General features: G+C 35.7%; 1 protein-coding gene across 5 annotated transcripts; it reads left to right on the top strand.

Annotated features, from left to right (window-relative positions):
• Positions 1-2055: 2055 nt before the first annotated feature.
• On the top strand, positions 2056-14181 carry ING3 (inhibitor of growth family member 3). 5 transcript variants are annotated; one of them, XM_026051673.1, is made up of 12 exons: positions 2056-2201; positions 3548-3769; positions 3937-4037; positions 5245-5310; positions 6263-6359; positions 7118-7219; positions 7519-7638; positions 9042-9199; positions 9551-9741; positions 10805-10997; positions 11877-11915; positions 13341-14181. In XM_026051673.1, exons 3-12 carry the CDS (start codon positions 3942-3944, stop codon positions 13455-13457), a joined length of 1179 nt encoding a protein of 392 aa, XP_025907458.1. In that variant the 5' UTR covers positions 2056-2201; positions 3548-3769; positions 3937-3941; the 3' UTR covers positions 13458-14181. The 5 variants fall into 5 exon arrangements, with proteins under 5 accessions (XP_025907458.1, XP_025907461.1, XP_025907459.1 ...); XM_026051676.1 differs by lacking the exon at positions 2056-2201 and having other exon boundaries at positions 3292-3769; positions 7148-7219; positions 9141-9199; XM_026051674.1 differs by lacking the exon at positions 2056-2201 and having other exon boundaries at positions 3292-3769; positions 7148-7219.
• Positions 14182-16674: the final 2493 nt, after the last annotated feature.

Here is a 16674-nt window from a genome sequence, read left to right as displayed (position 1 = left end):
GGCCGGCCCCCGGCGGCAGCGGGGCCGCAGCGCGGCCGGGGCCCGGGCGGAGCGGGCATCCGGCGCCTGTGCTGCTCCCCGCGGCCTTTCCGGGGCCTCGTCCCGAGCTCTTTAGATCTTTGATCCCCAAGAGCAGTGGTGGTGGGTTGGAGCCCGAGTTATATCCGCTCTTTCAGCAGACAGCCGTGTGTTGTTTGTGAAACCTTCCTGACAGCTCCCCTCATGATCACACGTGTCAAAGTTTTCTTAGCCCCTAGCTGACACTTAAAAACAACAGTCTGTTCTACTGTTTTTTTCTGTTTATTTGCCTTTATGTCTTCTTTTACATCCCTTGTACCTCAGTGCTGCTCAATTCTTTTCTTTTTTTTTTTTTTTTTCCTTTCCAGGATTTCTTGTCTTTTGATTTTTATTGCAGTCTTGTCTGTGACTTGCGTTAGAGCACTAAAGGATGCTTTCCTTCTAATTTGGTGTTGCTGTCAGTGCTGCGTTAACACACAATTAATATGTTCACGTCCATAATGCAAAGACCTTTGTTAATGAAATTAAATGATGAGAGGAATCATCAATACAAAAGGCTTGAAAGAAGGATGAGGAAGAAGGAAAGAGTGAGTATAGAAGTGACAAATCAGTGCAGCACAGTAGTATGAAATGTAGTGTAATGTTTTTAATATCTAGGAGCACTTCTCTTGAAAACAGTAGTTGGACCTAGAATTCTTTAAGTGTGATTTCAGACTTTGTCAGAGATGGTCACTTCAGCAATCCCAGCAGGTCTGTTTAATGGTCTTTATTGATGCCTGTGAACTGGCTTAAGTCCATATGCTTAAGTGTTGTCCTGGCTTCAGAGCTGTAGCCAGAGGACCTGAACAATAGCTCAGGAAATGAGCAGTAACAGGGCACACTCCTGAAGTGAATGTCACCAGGGAGCACTAGGAAAGGGAGGAGGCAGCTCTGGGACTTAGGTATTTCCAAGTGACATCACAAATAGGTCTTATTTTGAGTGCGAAAGCAACGAAGATAGTTATTAAAGTGTATTTCTGAGTGCCATAAATAGTATTGCCAAGTTTCAGTACTGTCTTTTCCTCTGCTGTAACTGGAAATGGCAAATGACACTATTGTATGCTAAGATCAACCTTAGGCCCAGATTTAAAACAGAAAAACTTTGGACATTGGTACTTCAGGAATTCTTGCACAACAAGTGGCAAAACACCTCAAGATGCTACAAAATTCCACAACTCTCATGTCTTCAATATCAACTGGCAAACTGTCAGCTGAATATTCCATATGAGCCAGGTTACCCTGATGCTGTGAGATAAGTGACTTCCTGTGCCGAGTCGCTGTCCTTGAAGTACTTGAAAACAGTGCTTGCTTATTCAAATGATGCTGTCTCAGAAACATGCAAGACTCTTAATGAGATAACTGGGCTGCTGCCAGAGTTGATGCTGACTTTATAGTCTGTCCTATTTGGATGACATAGGGTTCCAGTGGAGCAGGTGCTGCTTGAAAGCAGCAGGTGCTGGAAGAAATACAGGCAAGCCAGCTGCGTCTGCTGTACATCTTGGTAAAAATGCTGTAAGAGAAGTGAAGAACACTGGAGTTGTGACTTTGACTCTTGATCTCTGACTGAAAAAGTTTTCGTGTGGAGTCCTTCTCTGTTTCAGTTAAAGTTTGGATTATGCTCCAGGTCTTCATGGCAAAAAGTCAAACTCTGGAAAAAATAGTCCTGTTTTCTAACAGAATTCCTGGCAACTCTCCTGCCAAATCTATGCTAAGAAAGAGAATCTTTCAGATAACTGAACAGGTTTGTCCCGTGGTCCTATTTAACAGATTTGACCTTTCAGGAGAGACCAGATTTCTTTGGAAGTTTTGCTATGTGCTATTTCACATAGTGAAAGGTGCCCTCGATAAAAAATAGAGAGGATTTTTTTTTTACGTGTGTGGGGAACCATAGGAATTGTTTTCACCTTCTAGCTGTTTCCACTTTTGGAGTAGGAGAGGCAACGTCTTTTCCTTTGAATTTATAGACAAAATTATAGAGATGTGGCCAAAGCTCAAAGCTTTTAGAAGCCCTCACACAGTGTGAGCTGCTTGCTTCCTGGTCAGACTTCCTTCAGAAGAACGGAGTGCAAATGAAAAGTATATATTCTACAGATTCTCATATCCTTAACCTGTTTTACACCTAAAGCAGTCGAAAGAGTTTTGTTGTAAGTAAACGTTGATGTGAGCCTGGGTAGTGGCTGCTTTGTTTTGAGATTAATTGCTATCCCTCCAGTCAGTTGTTGGTTCTGATGCTGGGCCTTCCCAGCTTAGGCACAATCAATAAATATTCCTCTTGGATCTTTTAGTTTATATGATCTTCGGTTGTTATACATGAAGAAAACTAATTCTAGTCCTGAAAAATTACAACATAAAAAATCCTACTGACTCCATTGATTTGAAGAGTTAGATCATGCTTGCACGATCACTCACGAGTTTCTTGATCTAGATACTTACCATTGTGAGATCAAGATTTCCATCATGTGAGGCAGTTTTAGTGCTTTTTGAGTGTATTATGCAAAGAGCCTGAAGAGGGGTAGAAAGTTGATACATTGTCATGTTTCATTTGAAACTATTGTCTGGATAGTATCAATGAGAGTTCTGTGAAAACAATTTTCAGTGCTATCATCTATCCTGAGTTTAGTAAGACTATCAAAACTAGTTTGACTAAGGCAACTACTTGGTCTTGGAAATAAGCAAGGTGGTGAATGGGCAGAAGCCCAACTGTTGAAATACTAATCATAGAACGCTTAAAGTTGGAAGGGACCTCCAGAGGTCATCTAGTCCAACCCCCCTGCACCCTCTAGGGTCACCTATAGCACGTGGCACAGGGCTGCATCCAAGCAGGTTTTGAAGATCTCCAGAGAAGGAGATTCCACAACCTTTCTGGGCAGCCTGTTCCAGGGCTCTGTCACCCTCACTGTTAAGAATTCTTTTCTCAAGTTTCTGTGGAACTTTGATGCTTCAGTTTATGGCCATTTCCTCTAGTCCTATCAGTGGCCTCTTCTAAAAAGAGGCCAGCCTCATCCTCCTCACTCCCTCCCTTGAGGTATTTATACACGTTGATCCCTAATCTCAATGCCTTTTTTTTTTTTTTTTTTTTTTAAGGAGGGAATGGGAAGGGAATCACTATTGTTGTTTTAATAAATTTAATAAATGTCTTAATAAATAACCAAACCAATCACTTGTAGTTTGATATTTTCCTTTCTTATGATAATTACTTTTAAAGAATTGATGGCTATATTTTTCTCCATTACGAGACTTTTCTGCTTTATATATGTGAGAATCTTGTCCAAATGGCATCTTTTCCATGGATTTATTGCTCAATACCTGGTGGAGGTGGGGGAAATGACCTGAGTGCTTTCAATGTACTCTCCCTCTTCCTAGCAAATTGTGGACAGGTCTTTGAATTAAAGGTGGCAGTTAAACTCTTCTGTAGCTCTAACTTTTGAGGCTCTATGGGTTTTTCTTCTTTTTCCAATTATTTGGTTTTGCATTTGATTGTTTCTCTTAGGAGAACATTTTGTTTCCTGCTTGGTTTGTAACTGGCTAGAAAGTTCCAAGGCCAGTAGTCTAGAGCCAAGGGTGAGGAGTTTGAGTCATGCTTTAAGTTGCTACCACTGCTCTTAGGGATAAAAACCTTTAGAACTTGGAGTCCTGCCTATCCCTTGCTGAAGAGCACAAGAACATTGATGAAAATCTTACCGGAATGCAATTCTGCTTCTTGGAAGTTAAGGTAAATATTTTCTTCCTCTGTCCACTGTCACTTTTTTTTTCTCCCCTCTATTAATATGCACCTCAGTCTTGTCAACTTTGTTTAAGAAAAAAACATCCAGCTTATTTTATAGTGTTTATGTACCTGAGAAGATAACACATATCTTAAAATCTTTTTGTTTGCTACAGATGCAATGGATCAACTTGAGCAGCGGGTAAATGAATTTTTTATGAACGCTAAGAAAAACAAACCTGAATGGAGAGAAGAACAAATGACATCTATCAAAAAAGTAAGGATCTCACAGGAGTAGGGTACTTTTTTTCTTTTGCAGAAGGTAACCTTAGGCAAAAAAAAGCTACAATTAATGGAAAACTTTATTTTCCACCCAGTTCATTTCAGAACTGTGGCTTCCCTTGGGCTTTTAGAGAGATACATAGAACTACCGAAGAGAAGAAGAATGGCTGAAAGGCTTCCTTGATAAAGTATTCATCTTTTGTTTTACCATAAATGCACTAATATTTTAAAAAATTAGGGTTATATAGTGGTGATGATATCAGATACTCTGGTATTCTGAGCTCAGCCTTTTAATCTCTGTTTCTGCTTGTATGACATGAAGCTGCTTAAATTCCAGGCTTAGCTTCAACATTCCCTTTGGGTTTGTAAATGTCCTAGTATATGGTATGCTAACAGTTTAAGTGATGTTAAGGGGAGAGGAGTGGGAAGATGCATGTATTTCAGCTTTTGTTTTGTCCTTCAGGACTTAAACCTGGCAGTGGTAGGCAGTCACTTTAGAAAAAGAAAAAAGCCTTTCTAGCCTCCTACTCTTTCTATTTTAACCTCTTATTCAGCCAAGGTTTTTTTGTCCATAGTCAATACAAATGATTTTACATATATACACATATATAAGCATCTTTGTATCTGTAAAATCAAAGATCTGACTTCACTAGAATAAATTTTAGAAGAAAAGTTTTAACTTCAACGGGATCAGAATTTCACATAGTTTTCACCTAAGATATTTTTCAGTGGAAATTAGGGCAGAAAAGACACTTAAGCTGGTTTAAAAAAAATTAAAACATGTTTAAGTCTACTTTAAAAATGTTTTTATTCTATGGATTTTCTTTAATTAAAACAGAGCTCTAAGTCATGTTGTTTTAGTTAAATTGTTTTATAATGCATTTATATAAAACTCTTAAGAATGATGTCTCACACTGAGTTCATAAACTTATGCTACATAAGCTGAGTAATATAAAACAAAGCCAAGACTTTGTTTCTTTTCTTGCAGCTTGTGAAATCTGTCGGTGTCAACATCTTGTGATATGGCTTTTTTCTAAGGCGTGATTTTAACTGATTGTTTTTTACAATGCAGCTTCACGGTCTCTGAAAACTGACTCATATCTCCTCTTTTAGCTTACATTTCACACTCTATTACAGTAGTTAAAAATAGCAGAAATTATTTCAGTTACACTCATCATTTAAAAAAAATCTCTTCATAACAGGATTATTATAAGGCTTTGGAAGATGCTGATGAAAAAGTACAACTGGCTAACCAAATATATGACTTGGTAAGTAGACAGAGGTGGATTAACTAACTTTGTACCCAAGGAGTTCAAAACATTTTGATAAGTATTTCAGTTTTAAGTGTATCTAATTTACATTTTATCAGAGTAAAAAATTTGCAAGCTAGACTATAGTAAAATATACAACGTACACTATACAAGAAAAGCTAGTGTGCCTTGTCTACCTTTTTTTTTTCCCACTTCAAATTGATGGTGGATAGAAATAGGAACTTAACCTGTTTCATTTGCTCAGCTGTTAACTGCAAAAACCTGTTCAATTTGTAGTAATGCAGTGTACAGGTGGACACAGTATTCTGTTTTATGACTACAGCTGAGCAAAATGTTTAAAATGTTTAAAGCACAGTGTTTATTTCCAAGATGCTTAGGGATTTTTTTTGTTTCTTTTTATTTTTGGCTTTTTAGTGTGTGAGAGCAGGACATACTTCCCTCAAGAGCAGAGAAGTCTTTAATTTTTAAATTAAGAGACCTATCTACTCAATATTTTAGACCACTGGTCTATATTGTGGTTCAACCAAATATCCTCAATTTCTGCATGCAGCAGCCCATCCATGCACGTGCTTTCACTTCTGTCTTCTGCGCCCATACCCAGCATACCTCTAAACCCTCCCCCTTTTTTTCTCCAAAGAAACATTTAACCCTGTATCTTGGAACATGACCTACAGTAAGGAGGATATCCAGCCTCTAGGTCAATATGCAGCTTTAGTGTGCTCTGGTTGTCTGGGCAAGTGAGAAGTAACAACCCTATTTTTATGTTATTTCTAATGTCGTTGCTGAGTTGTGGAAATGCAGGTAACCAAGAAGTTATGTTTCTGTATGTCATGCTCAGTGTTCCATGCCAGAGAATTGCTGAAAGGGAATTATATTGCAGGCTCAAGATTAACGATGGAACTATTACAGCTCCAGAATGTTATTTGTTGTTCGTTGGTCTCAAAAACAGGTAGACCGTCACTTGAGAAAATTGGACCAGGAACTTGCCAAATTTAAAATGGAACTTGAAGCAGATAATGCCGGAATAACAGAAATATTAGAGAGGCGTAAGTATGCTTTCTTTTTGTAAAGAACATTGACAGGTGTTTTGACATTTTGAGAAATGAAAATAGCATAAATTTGTTAGTGGCCTGTAATGTTTTCACTTTTAATCTTAAGTTTGATCTTAAGTTCCAGCTTCAATGGTAATTGGCCAAACTGAAATACAGTTGAATGTTTAGAGCAACTCTTTCTTTTACAAAACCATTGAAAAAAAGCTGCAAAGTAAGTGTTTTGGTGTAGTAGGTACATAAAAGGGCAACTATTTTATTTTATTTTATTTGGAATCCAAGTTGAAAGTGTTTTACATCTTTAAAATATTATTTATATATATATATATATTTTTTTTTTAAGTAAAATGAAAAGTAGAAACCTCTTTACATTTTAGCAGTCAGGGCAAACACTTGCTGTAGGTGTTCCGCCAGAGGGCAGCCTTTTGACTAGTTCATAACATGTTTAATGTTTGCTCTGCCAACTGGCCTGTGTGCAGCTCTTTGGAATGGCTGGCACGATGAGGGCAGTGTTGTCGTGTCTTCTCTTTATTGCCTCTGGGTTTAACTTTTGATTTCAATAATTGTAAGGTAGCAGTCATCAATTTTTAGTTTAAAACTGTTGCACTGACTGGCTTCTTTTTATACTGTGGTAATGATTTAAACTGGAAAAAAATTATTCAGATTAATAAGTGCAATTGCATAGGGATTTGATTAATATTCTAAAGATTCACATAGTATGTAAAAGTGAAAATCATTTCAATTATGACTTTCAGATTTTCCTCTCCTTTTTAACGTTGTGTTAGGGTCTCTGGAGCTGGACACCCCATCACAGCCTGTGAATAACCATCACGCCCATTCGCACACTCCAGTAGAGAGTAAGTTCATGTGGCTTAGACATGTTCACATTTTAAAGGTTTCGTGTTTGTTTTCAAGTAATATTAGAAAAAAATATCCTAAACATTATGTGTATTTTTTTTCCAAACAGTCCTCAGAAGTGGTCAGTCATAGTAGTGCAATGATCGTGATGTCTGTTTAGAGGAATTTCAAGAATAAAATAACAAGGCTTTACTGAAGGAATTTACTTTAGAATACTGTTCTATTATCTGTGGTTATAGTTCTACTTTTAGGCTGAAAAGCTTTTGCATTGAAGTTCACAACACTTGTTTTTATTTAGAAAGGAAACACAACCCATCTTCTCACCATAGTACAACAGATCATGTTCCTGAGAAGAAGTTTAAATCTGAAGCTCTTCTATCCACTCTCACTTCAGATGCTTCTAAAGAGAATACACCAGGTAATCTTAATTGTCATTGCATTTTTTTTTTTAAATGATGGAATCTTCTGTTTTGTGAGATCAGAGGGGCTAATATGTTTTAATGGTTTCTCAGTCATTTGAAACATGATAAATTGGAGGCAGTGTTACCCATCTGTAATGCAATGTAACAATATCCATCTGTCCATGAAGCACATCAGGTTTGTTGTCATTTGACAGCTGGTGTTTGCTTGAAAGAAGTAGCAATACAGCTTCATTCTACCAGTAGTAGAAATACTAGATTCAGTGCATTCTCATTTTTGGAAAAGAAAGCAGTGTAGAGGAAATAATTTTCACTTTTTTTTTTTTTTTTTTTTGAGGCGTGTTTGCGGCCTGTTACTCAGGTTGAGTAAAATAAAATCCATTGTTAGGTGTTTTAAAATAGGAAAGAAGTTCTTTTGAGTTGTAAATTTAAAACAAAACCTTTGCTGCTGATTTTCAACGTGAGAGTGGTCTCGTGTGTGGAAAACAAAAGCATTGTATTTTGTGCATAACATATTTCCAAAGCGCTATGCGGAAAGAAATTTATCTCTTCTTGCTTTAGACTTCGCTGGTCAGATATATCTGAATTGCAGCTGTCTGTAGCCAAAATATTTACTTACTGTGACCTGTTTGGAGAAAAAAGGTGGATATTTTGTTTTTCCTTAATGGACTAATCTTGAATTGTAGTGTGAATTAAGCATTTCAGCGTCTGGCTACAGAAGTTTGGGCATTTAGTGACGTTCACCATTTCTTTTTTTTTTTTATATTTATAGTTGATAGTTTTTTATATTTAAATATATTTATGCTTTTTTAATGCTTTTTTTTTTTTTTGCTTGTTTGCTTAAGGAGCTTTGTAAGAGATGGCAAGTCAAATGGAAGTGCATTTATTGAGCAGCTGTCACTGTTGATTGTTTTGGAAGCTTGTGGTATTACTGTTGTGATCTGTAGTTTTTAAGTTTCTAGAAGATACCACTGCAGATTTTATATCAGATTATTGTTTTACAGTAAGACTTCTACTTTCTTTTTGATGATAACTGCAGTGAGTGTTGTTTTAACTGAGAATTGGTTTATACAGACATAGCAGCTGAACTCAGCAGGGACTCTTTGGATGTGGAGAATAACCTTTTTAAAATATTTTTATTTTATTTTTATTTTATTTTTATTTTATTTTTATTTTATTTTTATTTTATTTTTATTTTTATTTTTATTTTTATTTTTATTTTTATTTTTTTCCTGAAGCCGATGCTGGCCTCATTTTTGCAACATTTTTCAAAATGATCATACTACTCTGATTCATAACCAGATCACCTAACCTTTCCCTGGCTGTCATTATATAAGTCTTCTTAAAATGCAAAGGTCTTTAGCTTCATTTTGAATTTCATAAATGTATTCTGTTCATCAAGGGTGTCGAAACAGTAATTCATCATCCTCTTCAAACAATGCATACAATACAAACTCTTCTCAACCATTGGCATCATATAACCTGGGCTCATTATCTTCAGGATCTGGGGCCGGTGCTATTACCATGGCAGCAGCTCAAGCAGTGCAAGCCACAGCGCAGGTAATGTCAAAACATTCTTGATAATTTGCCATCCATTATTGATTAAGGAGAAAGACCAGTGATTTTTTTTTTTTTTTTAAACCATATTTCCATGATTGCTTTCAGGTGATAAGATTCAATTTTCATATTACAACTGTTCTTTGCATACTACAATTTCGTTTTGTAAACTTGTAGAAAGGGACAGCTTATATAGCTTTTCTTTCAACATTCTTATCTATTTCTACCATTTACTATACATTTTTTGTTCATGAGGGTAATTAATAAAACTCTGCAAATAATAGTTTGAAGCCTGGTGCGTCCTATACAAGAACTCTGCTGTGTAATCTGATGCAGTATCAGTATTCCTTTTAGATGAAGGAAGGAAGAAGAACATCCAGTCTAAAAGCTAGCTATGAAGCATTTAAGAACAACGATTTTCAGATTGGAAGGGAATTTTCATTATCCAGAGATTCAACTGGATATTCATCATCAGCTCTGGCATCTACGTTAACACAGACGTTAAGTTCATCGACAACAGATTCACGAAGTGGCAGAAAAAGCAAGTAGGTTTTCATTCTTGTTGACTGCAGTTAGAGTTTAAGACCGCTAAGGATTCTTCTAAAATGCATGGCCTGTATTTAATATTCCTGGGACAACAGCCTGTGCAACACAAGGTGGTTGTTGCCTGCTGACCTTTTTTGTTTAGGATGTTTTTGCTTTATTCTCTTGCTTTTCTTTTTACTTAAACCCACCCCAGGATTTATTTAAACCCACTCCCAAGTCATCATTTGATTTTTGTGCTGTTACATAGTCTGCCTTTTCATTGCTCTGGACTGAAGATTCGCCCTAAAATCAAATACTAGAAATTACTAAGCAATACTTTGTAGATGGTTTTGAAATAGAACTGTGAATCTGCTTCATGCCGCTGTGCAAAAAATCACAACACTTTGGAGACTGAACATCTAGGACAGCAAACAAAAGGGATTCTGTGTGAGATTAATTTAAAAGTATTTGAAGATTCTAGTGAATCAGTACTAGAAAGAGCTTATCTGAGAATACATGTCCTTTTAAATTAACTTGCACTTTTTTTTATACAAACTTGATGCATTCTCTAAAATGTGTTCCATCTACGCCTGTCTGGGGTATCAGATCTGACCTATAAGCAAAAGCTTAGCATATGTATACTGGCGCAGTTCTGATGGTCTGATGGTGCCTGAGTGGGAATTAACATAAAATCAGGCAGCTTCAAACACACCTATCCATTGCACATGGCATATATAACACATACATGGATTTTTATTGGTAATAATTTTTTTGAGACTGACACTGGGTCTGTCTGAAGTGTTGTGAAGAAAAAAATTAATGCAATTTAACAACTTAAAGCTGTTTAAATTCCATTGATTAGAATAATCTATCTTGTAAATAATCTATCTTGCCTATCTTAGAGGCATGGATTATTTTCCTTTTACAAACATTAGTCAATATATCCATCTCAGTTGAAATGTATTATGGAATGACACCTAGAGGTTTACACTGTGTAATGTTTCAGTCTGTGAAATGTTTGCTTTGTGATCCTTTCACTTGGTAGTAAATGTATTTAGAACATGTTATTTTTCCTTTGTTCAGAAACAACAACAAATCCTCGAGTCAGCAATCCTCATCATCTTCCTCGTCATCCTCTCTATCATCATGTTCTTCTTCATCTGCGTTAGCGCAGGAACTGTCACAGCAAACAGCAGTAATACCAGAGTCTGATTCTAATAGCCAGGTTGACTGGACCTATGATCCAAATGAGCCACGTTACTGCATTTGTAATCAGGTAAGAAAAGCTTCTAATCTGAAGTATAATCAGAGCTGCTATTTCATTGCACTTTAACTTTATATTCTGATTTCCAAATTAAAAACAGATCAGAATTTCAGTACTGAAGATAGACTGTTTTTAGCTTTTTCCTGCTGATGATAGGAGTAGTGAATTCACCTGTTGAAGCTAAAAACAAATTTAGGTTTTTCCATGATGCAACATATCTGGAAAGTTCTAAAACTTTTCTAAATGTTTTAAGACTTGAAGACATGATTGAACAAGTGTAAGTTTTACTGTTAGGAAGATCATTTTCCAAGTCTCTTCATTGTTATTAATAATGGAGAAATTAGAGAAACTACTATTTCTGTAAGAGTCAGATACTTCAAAGGATGAAAGAGGATATAAGAACAGACGCTTAAAAATAGTTCTCATTTTAAATACATTTAAAGATGCTATGGGTTTTTTTTCATCTTACAGATTTTTTAAGTTCTGTTGAAAATGTTTAGTGTATTCAAATAGTAATAATAAAAGTGCTTGAAATCGTCATGTTGGCAAGGGAAATCCCAAGCAGCAATATCATCGTGAAATGTATACTGATAATGTGCTGAGTGTTCTTGTTCAGACCAATTAAGTGCTAATCTCAGGTTTTGAATGCTGACCTTCCTTATCCAACCTGAAATATGCATACATATTTTTTTTAATGCAATAAAACAGATTTTAGAAATCAATTCGGTATGGACATAACTTTCTTCAGATGGTGTAACAAAAGTAAAAAAAAATCCAAAGATTACTGCTGCTATTAATGAAAAATTCCTCAATGTAAAAACTGATATTTTAGACTTTTGAAAGCCTCACTTGCTTATAATTATTAATAACTTCTTTTATTCTTTTAATTAGGTGTCGTATGGTGAAATGGTAGGCTGTGATAATCAAGATGTAAGTAACAAAGTCCTAAAGATTCATGAGAGAGGCTTGTGCATATAAATATTGCTTACAGAAGTTAACTTTCTTTAGAGTAAGTTTCAGAGTAGAGTTTTGTTTTAATTTATTTTCACTTTTACTCTCATGTACAGAATAATGAAGCTTTTTGATTTAAAAGAACCGATAATTATTTTTCCATAGTTGACCCCTACCCTCTGTTAGACTTAGTAATGACCTTAAATAAGCATGTAGGATGAGTGGAAAAAAAGTGGTGACAGAAGAAAAGACAGAGAGATTTTTAATATTATTAATTCCAGATGCTTAAGTGTTCCATTTATTCCTTCTTACTTAAGCAGGATTTTGTTCAATTATTATAAGTAAAGAAAGTGTTTGTACACTGGGAATGTTGCTTTTAAGAATTTCTAAGCTTATGTAGCTCTTCTAAGCCAAATTGCCTTTTTTGTGGTTGAAAGAATATTTTTACTAAATAATAAAGCTTATGGAAAAATAGAAGTTAATCTTTGAACTCTTGCACTAAACAAATACAAATATTTATTCACTGTCTTAAATGTTGTAACACTACATATTAGTGTTTTTCTTTCCTCTGTGAACAGCTTCAAAATTGAAAAGGCTTGTTCCATTACTAAATTTTTCTTTAAATACTGGAAATGTACCACTTACTATCCAGATATTTATGGATTTCACTTTTGCTACTCCAGATTTTTCATTCCTATTTCATCTTTTGTGTATTGAGACTGAAGGAATCATGCAGAAAGTCATAGAAGAATGAAGAATTAAAAAACAGAGGTTTGCGGTAGATGTTAGAAGATGTTAGAACCTACTAGCACCAAGTTCCTAGACAATTTCACAAAAATCTTAAATAGAAGTAAAGCTTATACTGTGGTAAAAGTAAGATGGGAATCTGTATATGGGTTGAAACTTCTCCCCATTTCTCCCCACAGTTCAAACTATTGAGAAGACTTTTTCCATTTTCAGGAAGGTTAAGCATAAAATATATTTCGTATGTGGCTATTTAGCTGTGTCACTAGTTGTCCCATTCCAATAAAAAAGTTTTAAGAGTTAGATGAAATGATTTAATAATTGACGTACTTTATTATCACAGAAGTGAGTAATAATTACATGTGTCACTTCAGGTGTTATCAAGCTAGGTATTTCCTAGGCATAATATGTTTAATTTGCTCTGTATATTAGTCCATGCCTGACTCCTAAGATTGTTACGGTTTTCTTTGAGCATATGCTGTAGGCTGATCTAATCTTCCTCCTCTTTTTATTTTGTTCTATGACTTTGGATTACGAACAGAATCTGTGCTTCTTATTGGGGCTTCATTTTTGTCAGGTGCTTCTTGTGACAGGAGTTTAAAGGAGAAAAAAAAAAAAAAAAAACCCTAAAAACCCTAAACTTTACCTCTGTTTTTATAGTGTCCTATTGAGTGGTTCCATTACGGCTGTGTTGGACTGACAGAAGCACCGAAAGGGAAATGGTACTGTCCACAGTGCACGGCTGCAATGAAGAGAAGAGGCAGTAGACATAAATAGGCTGCTTCATTTGGAAAATGAACTACAAACTAAAGATTTTATAGAGGCCTTGGAGGGGATGGGGAGGGAACCCACCACACTTTTTGCAACCAGTTAAAGAAGGGTTAACATAGCAGTCGTAAGATCCTGGAGCTATTGGTTTTGCTAGTTGTGTTTTAATATTGTAAGCAAAGTATTTATGCACATTGATGTGCTACAGAAATAATGCCAGTGAGCCTTGGATTGTTCCAGCGGCCAACATATGCAGACATTTGTACTCAAACCATTTTCTCTAAGCAGTGGGCATTCCACAATAATTCACTCTTCAAAGAAATCTGATAAGTGAAGATTTTAAATGTATGTTTTATATTCAACAGATATATTCTGCTGCATGTACTGTACTCAAGAGCTGTTATGTAAGATTATGTATATAAATGGTGCAGAAAGTCAGTGCTTCTAAAAAGAATATACGACAGTGGTTTTTAAAATGCCTTTATAGCTTTGGTTCTTTATGAAACTTAATTCAGCAGGCTGAAGAAAATGGTTCTTGTATACAGCGGGCTGTTGTCCTCTAGGGTACTTGAGTATGTAAAAACAAAACAAAAAATGCTGTAGAATACAACAAACTTGTGCCATTAGTCTTTATATGTTTCTGCCCCAGAGAAGTGGCAGGTCATAAGAGGAAGAAAAAAAAAAAGTGTTAAAGTGATGATAAATTTTTATACCAAATGTGTTTATTTTTTTGTGCAAGTAATCCTTTAAATTTGAATTGTATTAGGTGTTAAAATAAAACAAAACAACCTCAACTCCTGGTATTAATGTTTTCTGTACATTTGTCAAAAAAAAAAAGTTTTGTGCCTGAAATTGTTTTGGAAAAATATATGTTTACATAAGAGATTCTTGCATGTGACCTATTTACAGGAGTATGGTGGATAACGTGCATAGACAAGAAGATGCTGAGCTATCATTTGCTGTGAGGTCTTTGACTCTAGACAGTCAGTGATACCTACTTAAATGGACACAAATGTTCTGTTTTCTATATGGTTAAAAAAAATCCCTGAACCACATCAAGTGTTAGGAAGGAGCTTTAAGGATGGGTGGCATGGATAAAAATAGGAGAGTGAGATGGAAACCATGATAGATGTGTCTTGAAGCTGATATATTCCTTCCTGCACTCTGTGTATGGTGTTTGTTTGGTTTTTTTTTTTTTTGGTTGTTTTCAATATTAAAAAAACAAAACAAAACCCCCAAGTTTCAGGTAAGAAGAAGGGGGGAAAAACGTTCATCCTGTGGTAACATTTCCTGCAGTAAGAGGAATGACCACATTAGCAAGTTGCTTTAGGAGGCTCCTAAAACATTCAAATCCTTGCAGCCTGGTAGCTCTGAGATGTACATGTAATAGCACAGGGTCAGAAAACTCGTGTAAACTGCAGTCTGTTGAGCTTACTGTCTTTGATAGTGTAAGGGAGAGAATTTTTTTTTTTCCCCTCCTCAAACCATATATTTTGGACATATTTCTTAGATCTGCTTACCGACAATTTCCTCTTTATTATTTTTTATGGCTCTTTCATGCAGCAGCATTGAACAGAAATCAGATAATAACTTTTTTTTTTTCTTTTCTTCTTCCTCCCCTAAAACCATACACTTTCCATTTTGGAATCAAGATCTTACCTGGCATTCCATTCCCTTGTTTGGCACCATCTCCGGACTGTCAAGCTTGGGTTTGAAGACCAGAAATGTTTTGGTAGCTTTTTTCAAAATGTTCCCAAACTCATACATAGGAAGAGAGAGACGGAGACAGTGGCTTAGTGCCTGGCTGTAACATTTGTGTTGAGGGAAAATAGAAGAGTGAGGCTTGCTGGTGATAGGAGCATGTATAGAAAACTCAGGCTTTATCTCAATCAAAATGAAACAAGGCTATTGTCACCCTACAACATTTGTTTTTTAATATGGACATTATAAATCTAGAAATAGGAGATGTGTAAGAAGGAAAAAATGATTATGGATGAGCAATCCTATTTGATTTAAAAAAAAATTGGAAAATAAATTGCAAAGAGCAATATAAATCAGATTCCATTAAAACTGTCTATATATAGTGATAACAGAATCTACAAAAACATGCCTAGACTATTTGGGTTTAAGTCAGGCTATTGAGACAATAAAGATGACAGAGACTTTGTTCCGCTGGTAGACTGGTACCACGCTGTGACAGATAATCTAGACTCCTTGTTAGACTGAGTATTCAAATCTTGCAGGAAAATACAGAGTTAAGGCCATCTAGCATTCCTAAGATGCAAAGACAGGTCAATATAAAAGGAAAGAGAAATAAATTTCTTTATAAGAAACTGACTCGGTATCCCATTAGATAATGACGGTGGGGTTTTTTTTTCATGGGCTGTTGAGTGTAAAACTTTCCTTTGTCCTTATTAATATGTAAGGACTTTGCATCTAAGTTAAGAAAACAGAAGCCATTAAGTATAAACAAATCTGAAACAGTCACAATAAGATTAATTGAAGATAAAGAACATCTCAGTGCATCTTCCTTTTTTTGAAACTTTGAGAACGGACAATATCTAAAACTCTTAAAAAAATCTATGCAAACAGTAGTCTGGCTGCTTTTGTCTGTGCAAAAATCTCTGCTAAATATGAGGAAAGGCCTCTTTGTCAGTGTGTATCTACATACACATTCACTAATTATATTAGCAGTTTTTCTCAACGTGTAGACAAAATTTGTAGATACAAACCTCTAGGTTGTAGATGCAACTTGATTTTTCTTTTCTTTTAATTAGCATTGTGTTTATTGCTTTCCCTTCCTTTACTAGGAGGCATTTTCAACAGGGAATACCAGCTCCAATGTTCCACACTTGAGTCCTTTCAGAACTCCTGGGTTTGGAAGTCTGGTCCCTGTCACTTTGTGCTAAACCTGTTTCTAGAGATGCTGCACTTTGGGACCAAACTTTGCACATCCTGCACAAAAGGCACCAGTATTCAGATCTGCCCAATCTCCTTCAAAGTGAAGAAATAATGTAGCTTCGCTTTCGGAGCCCAGTAAATTTTGAGTACTTTCTACATCTTAACCATCTGCTGACCCTTAGCCTTCACACACAGGCTTCCTGGATAAAAAATAAACACAAAAATTACATATTTCTAAACATGTACAGATTCTGCTGTTCTTTATCTTCAGTTTATCTTAGTGTAGCTTTAGAGGCCACAATAAACCTGCAGTGAAAGCCTCTTA

This window comes from Nothoprocta perdicaria, unplaced genomic scaffold, assembly GCF_003342845.1.
Source record: "Nothoprocta perdicaria isolate Ctin4 unplaced genomic scaffold, notPer1 scaffold_79, whole genome shotgun sequence".
NCBI lineage: Eukaryota > Metazoa > Chordata > Aves > Tinamiformes > Tinamidae > Nothoprocta > Nothoprocta perdicaria.
The sequence above is the reverse complement of the archived record's forward strand: the minus strand, read 5'-3'. Positions and strand labels throughout refer to the sequence as shown.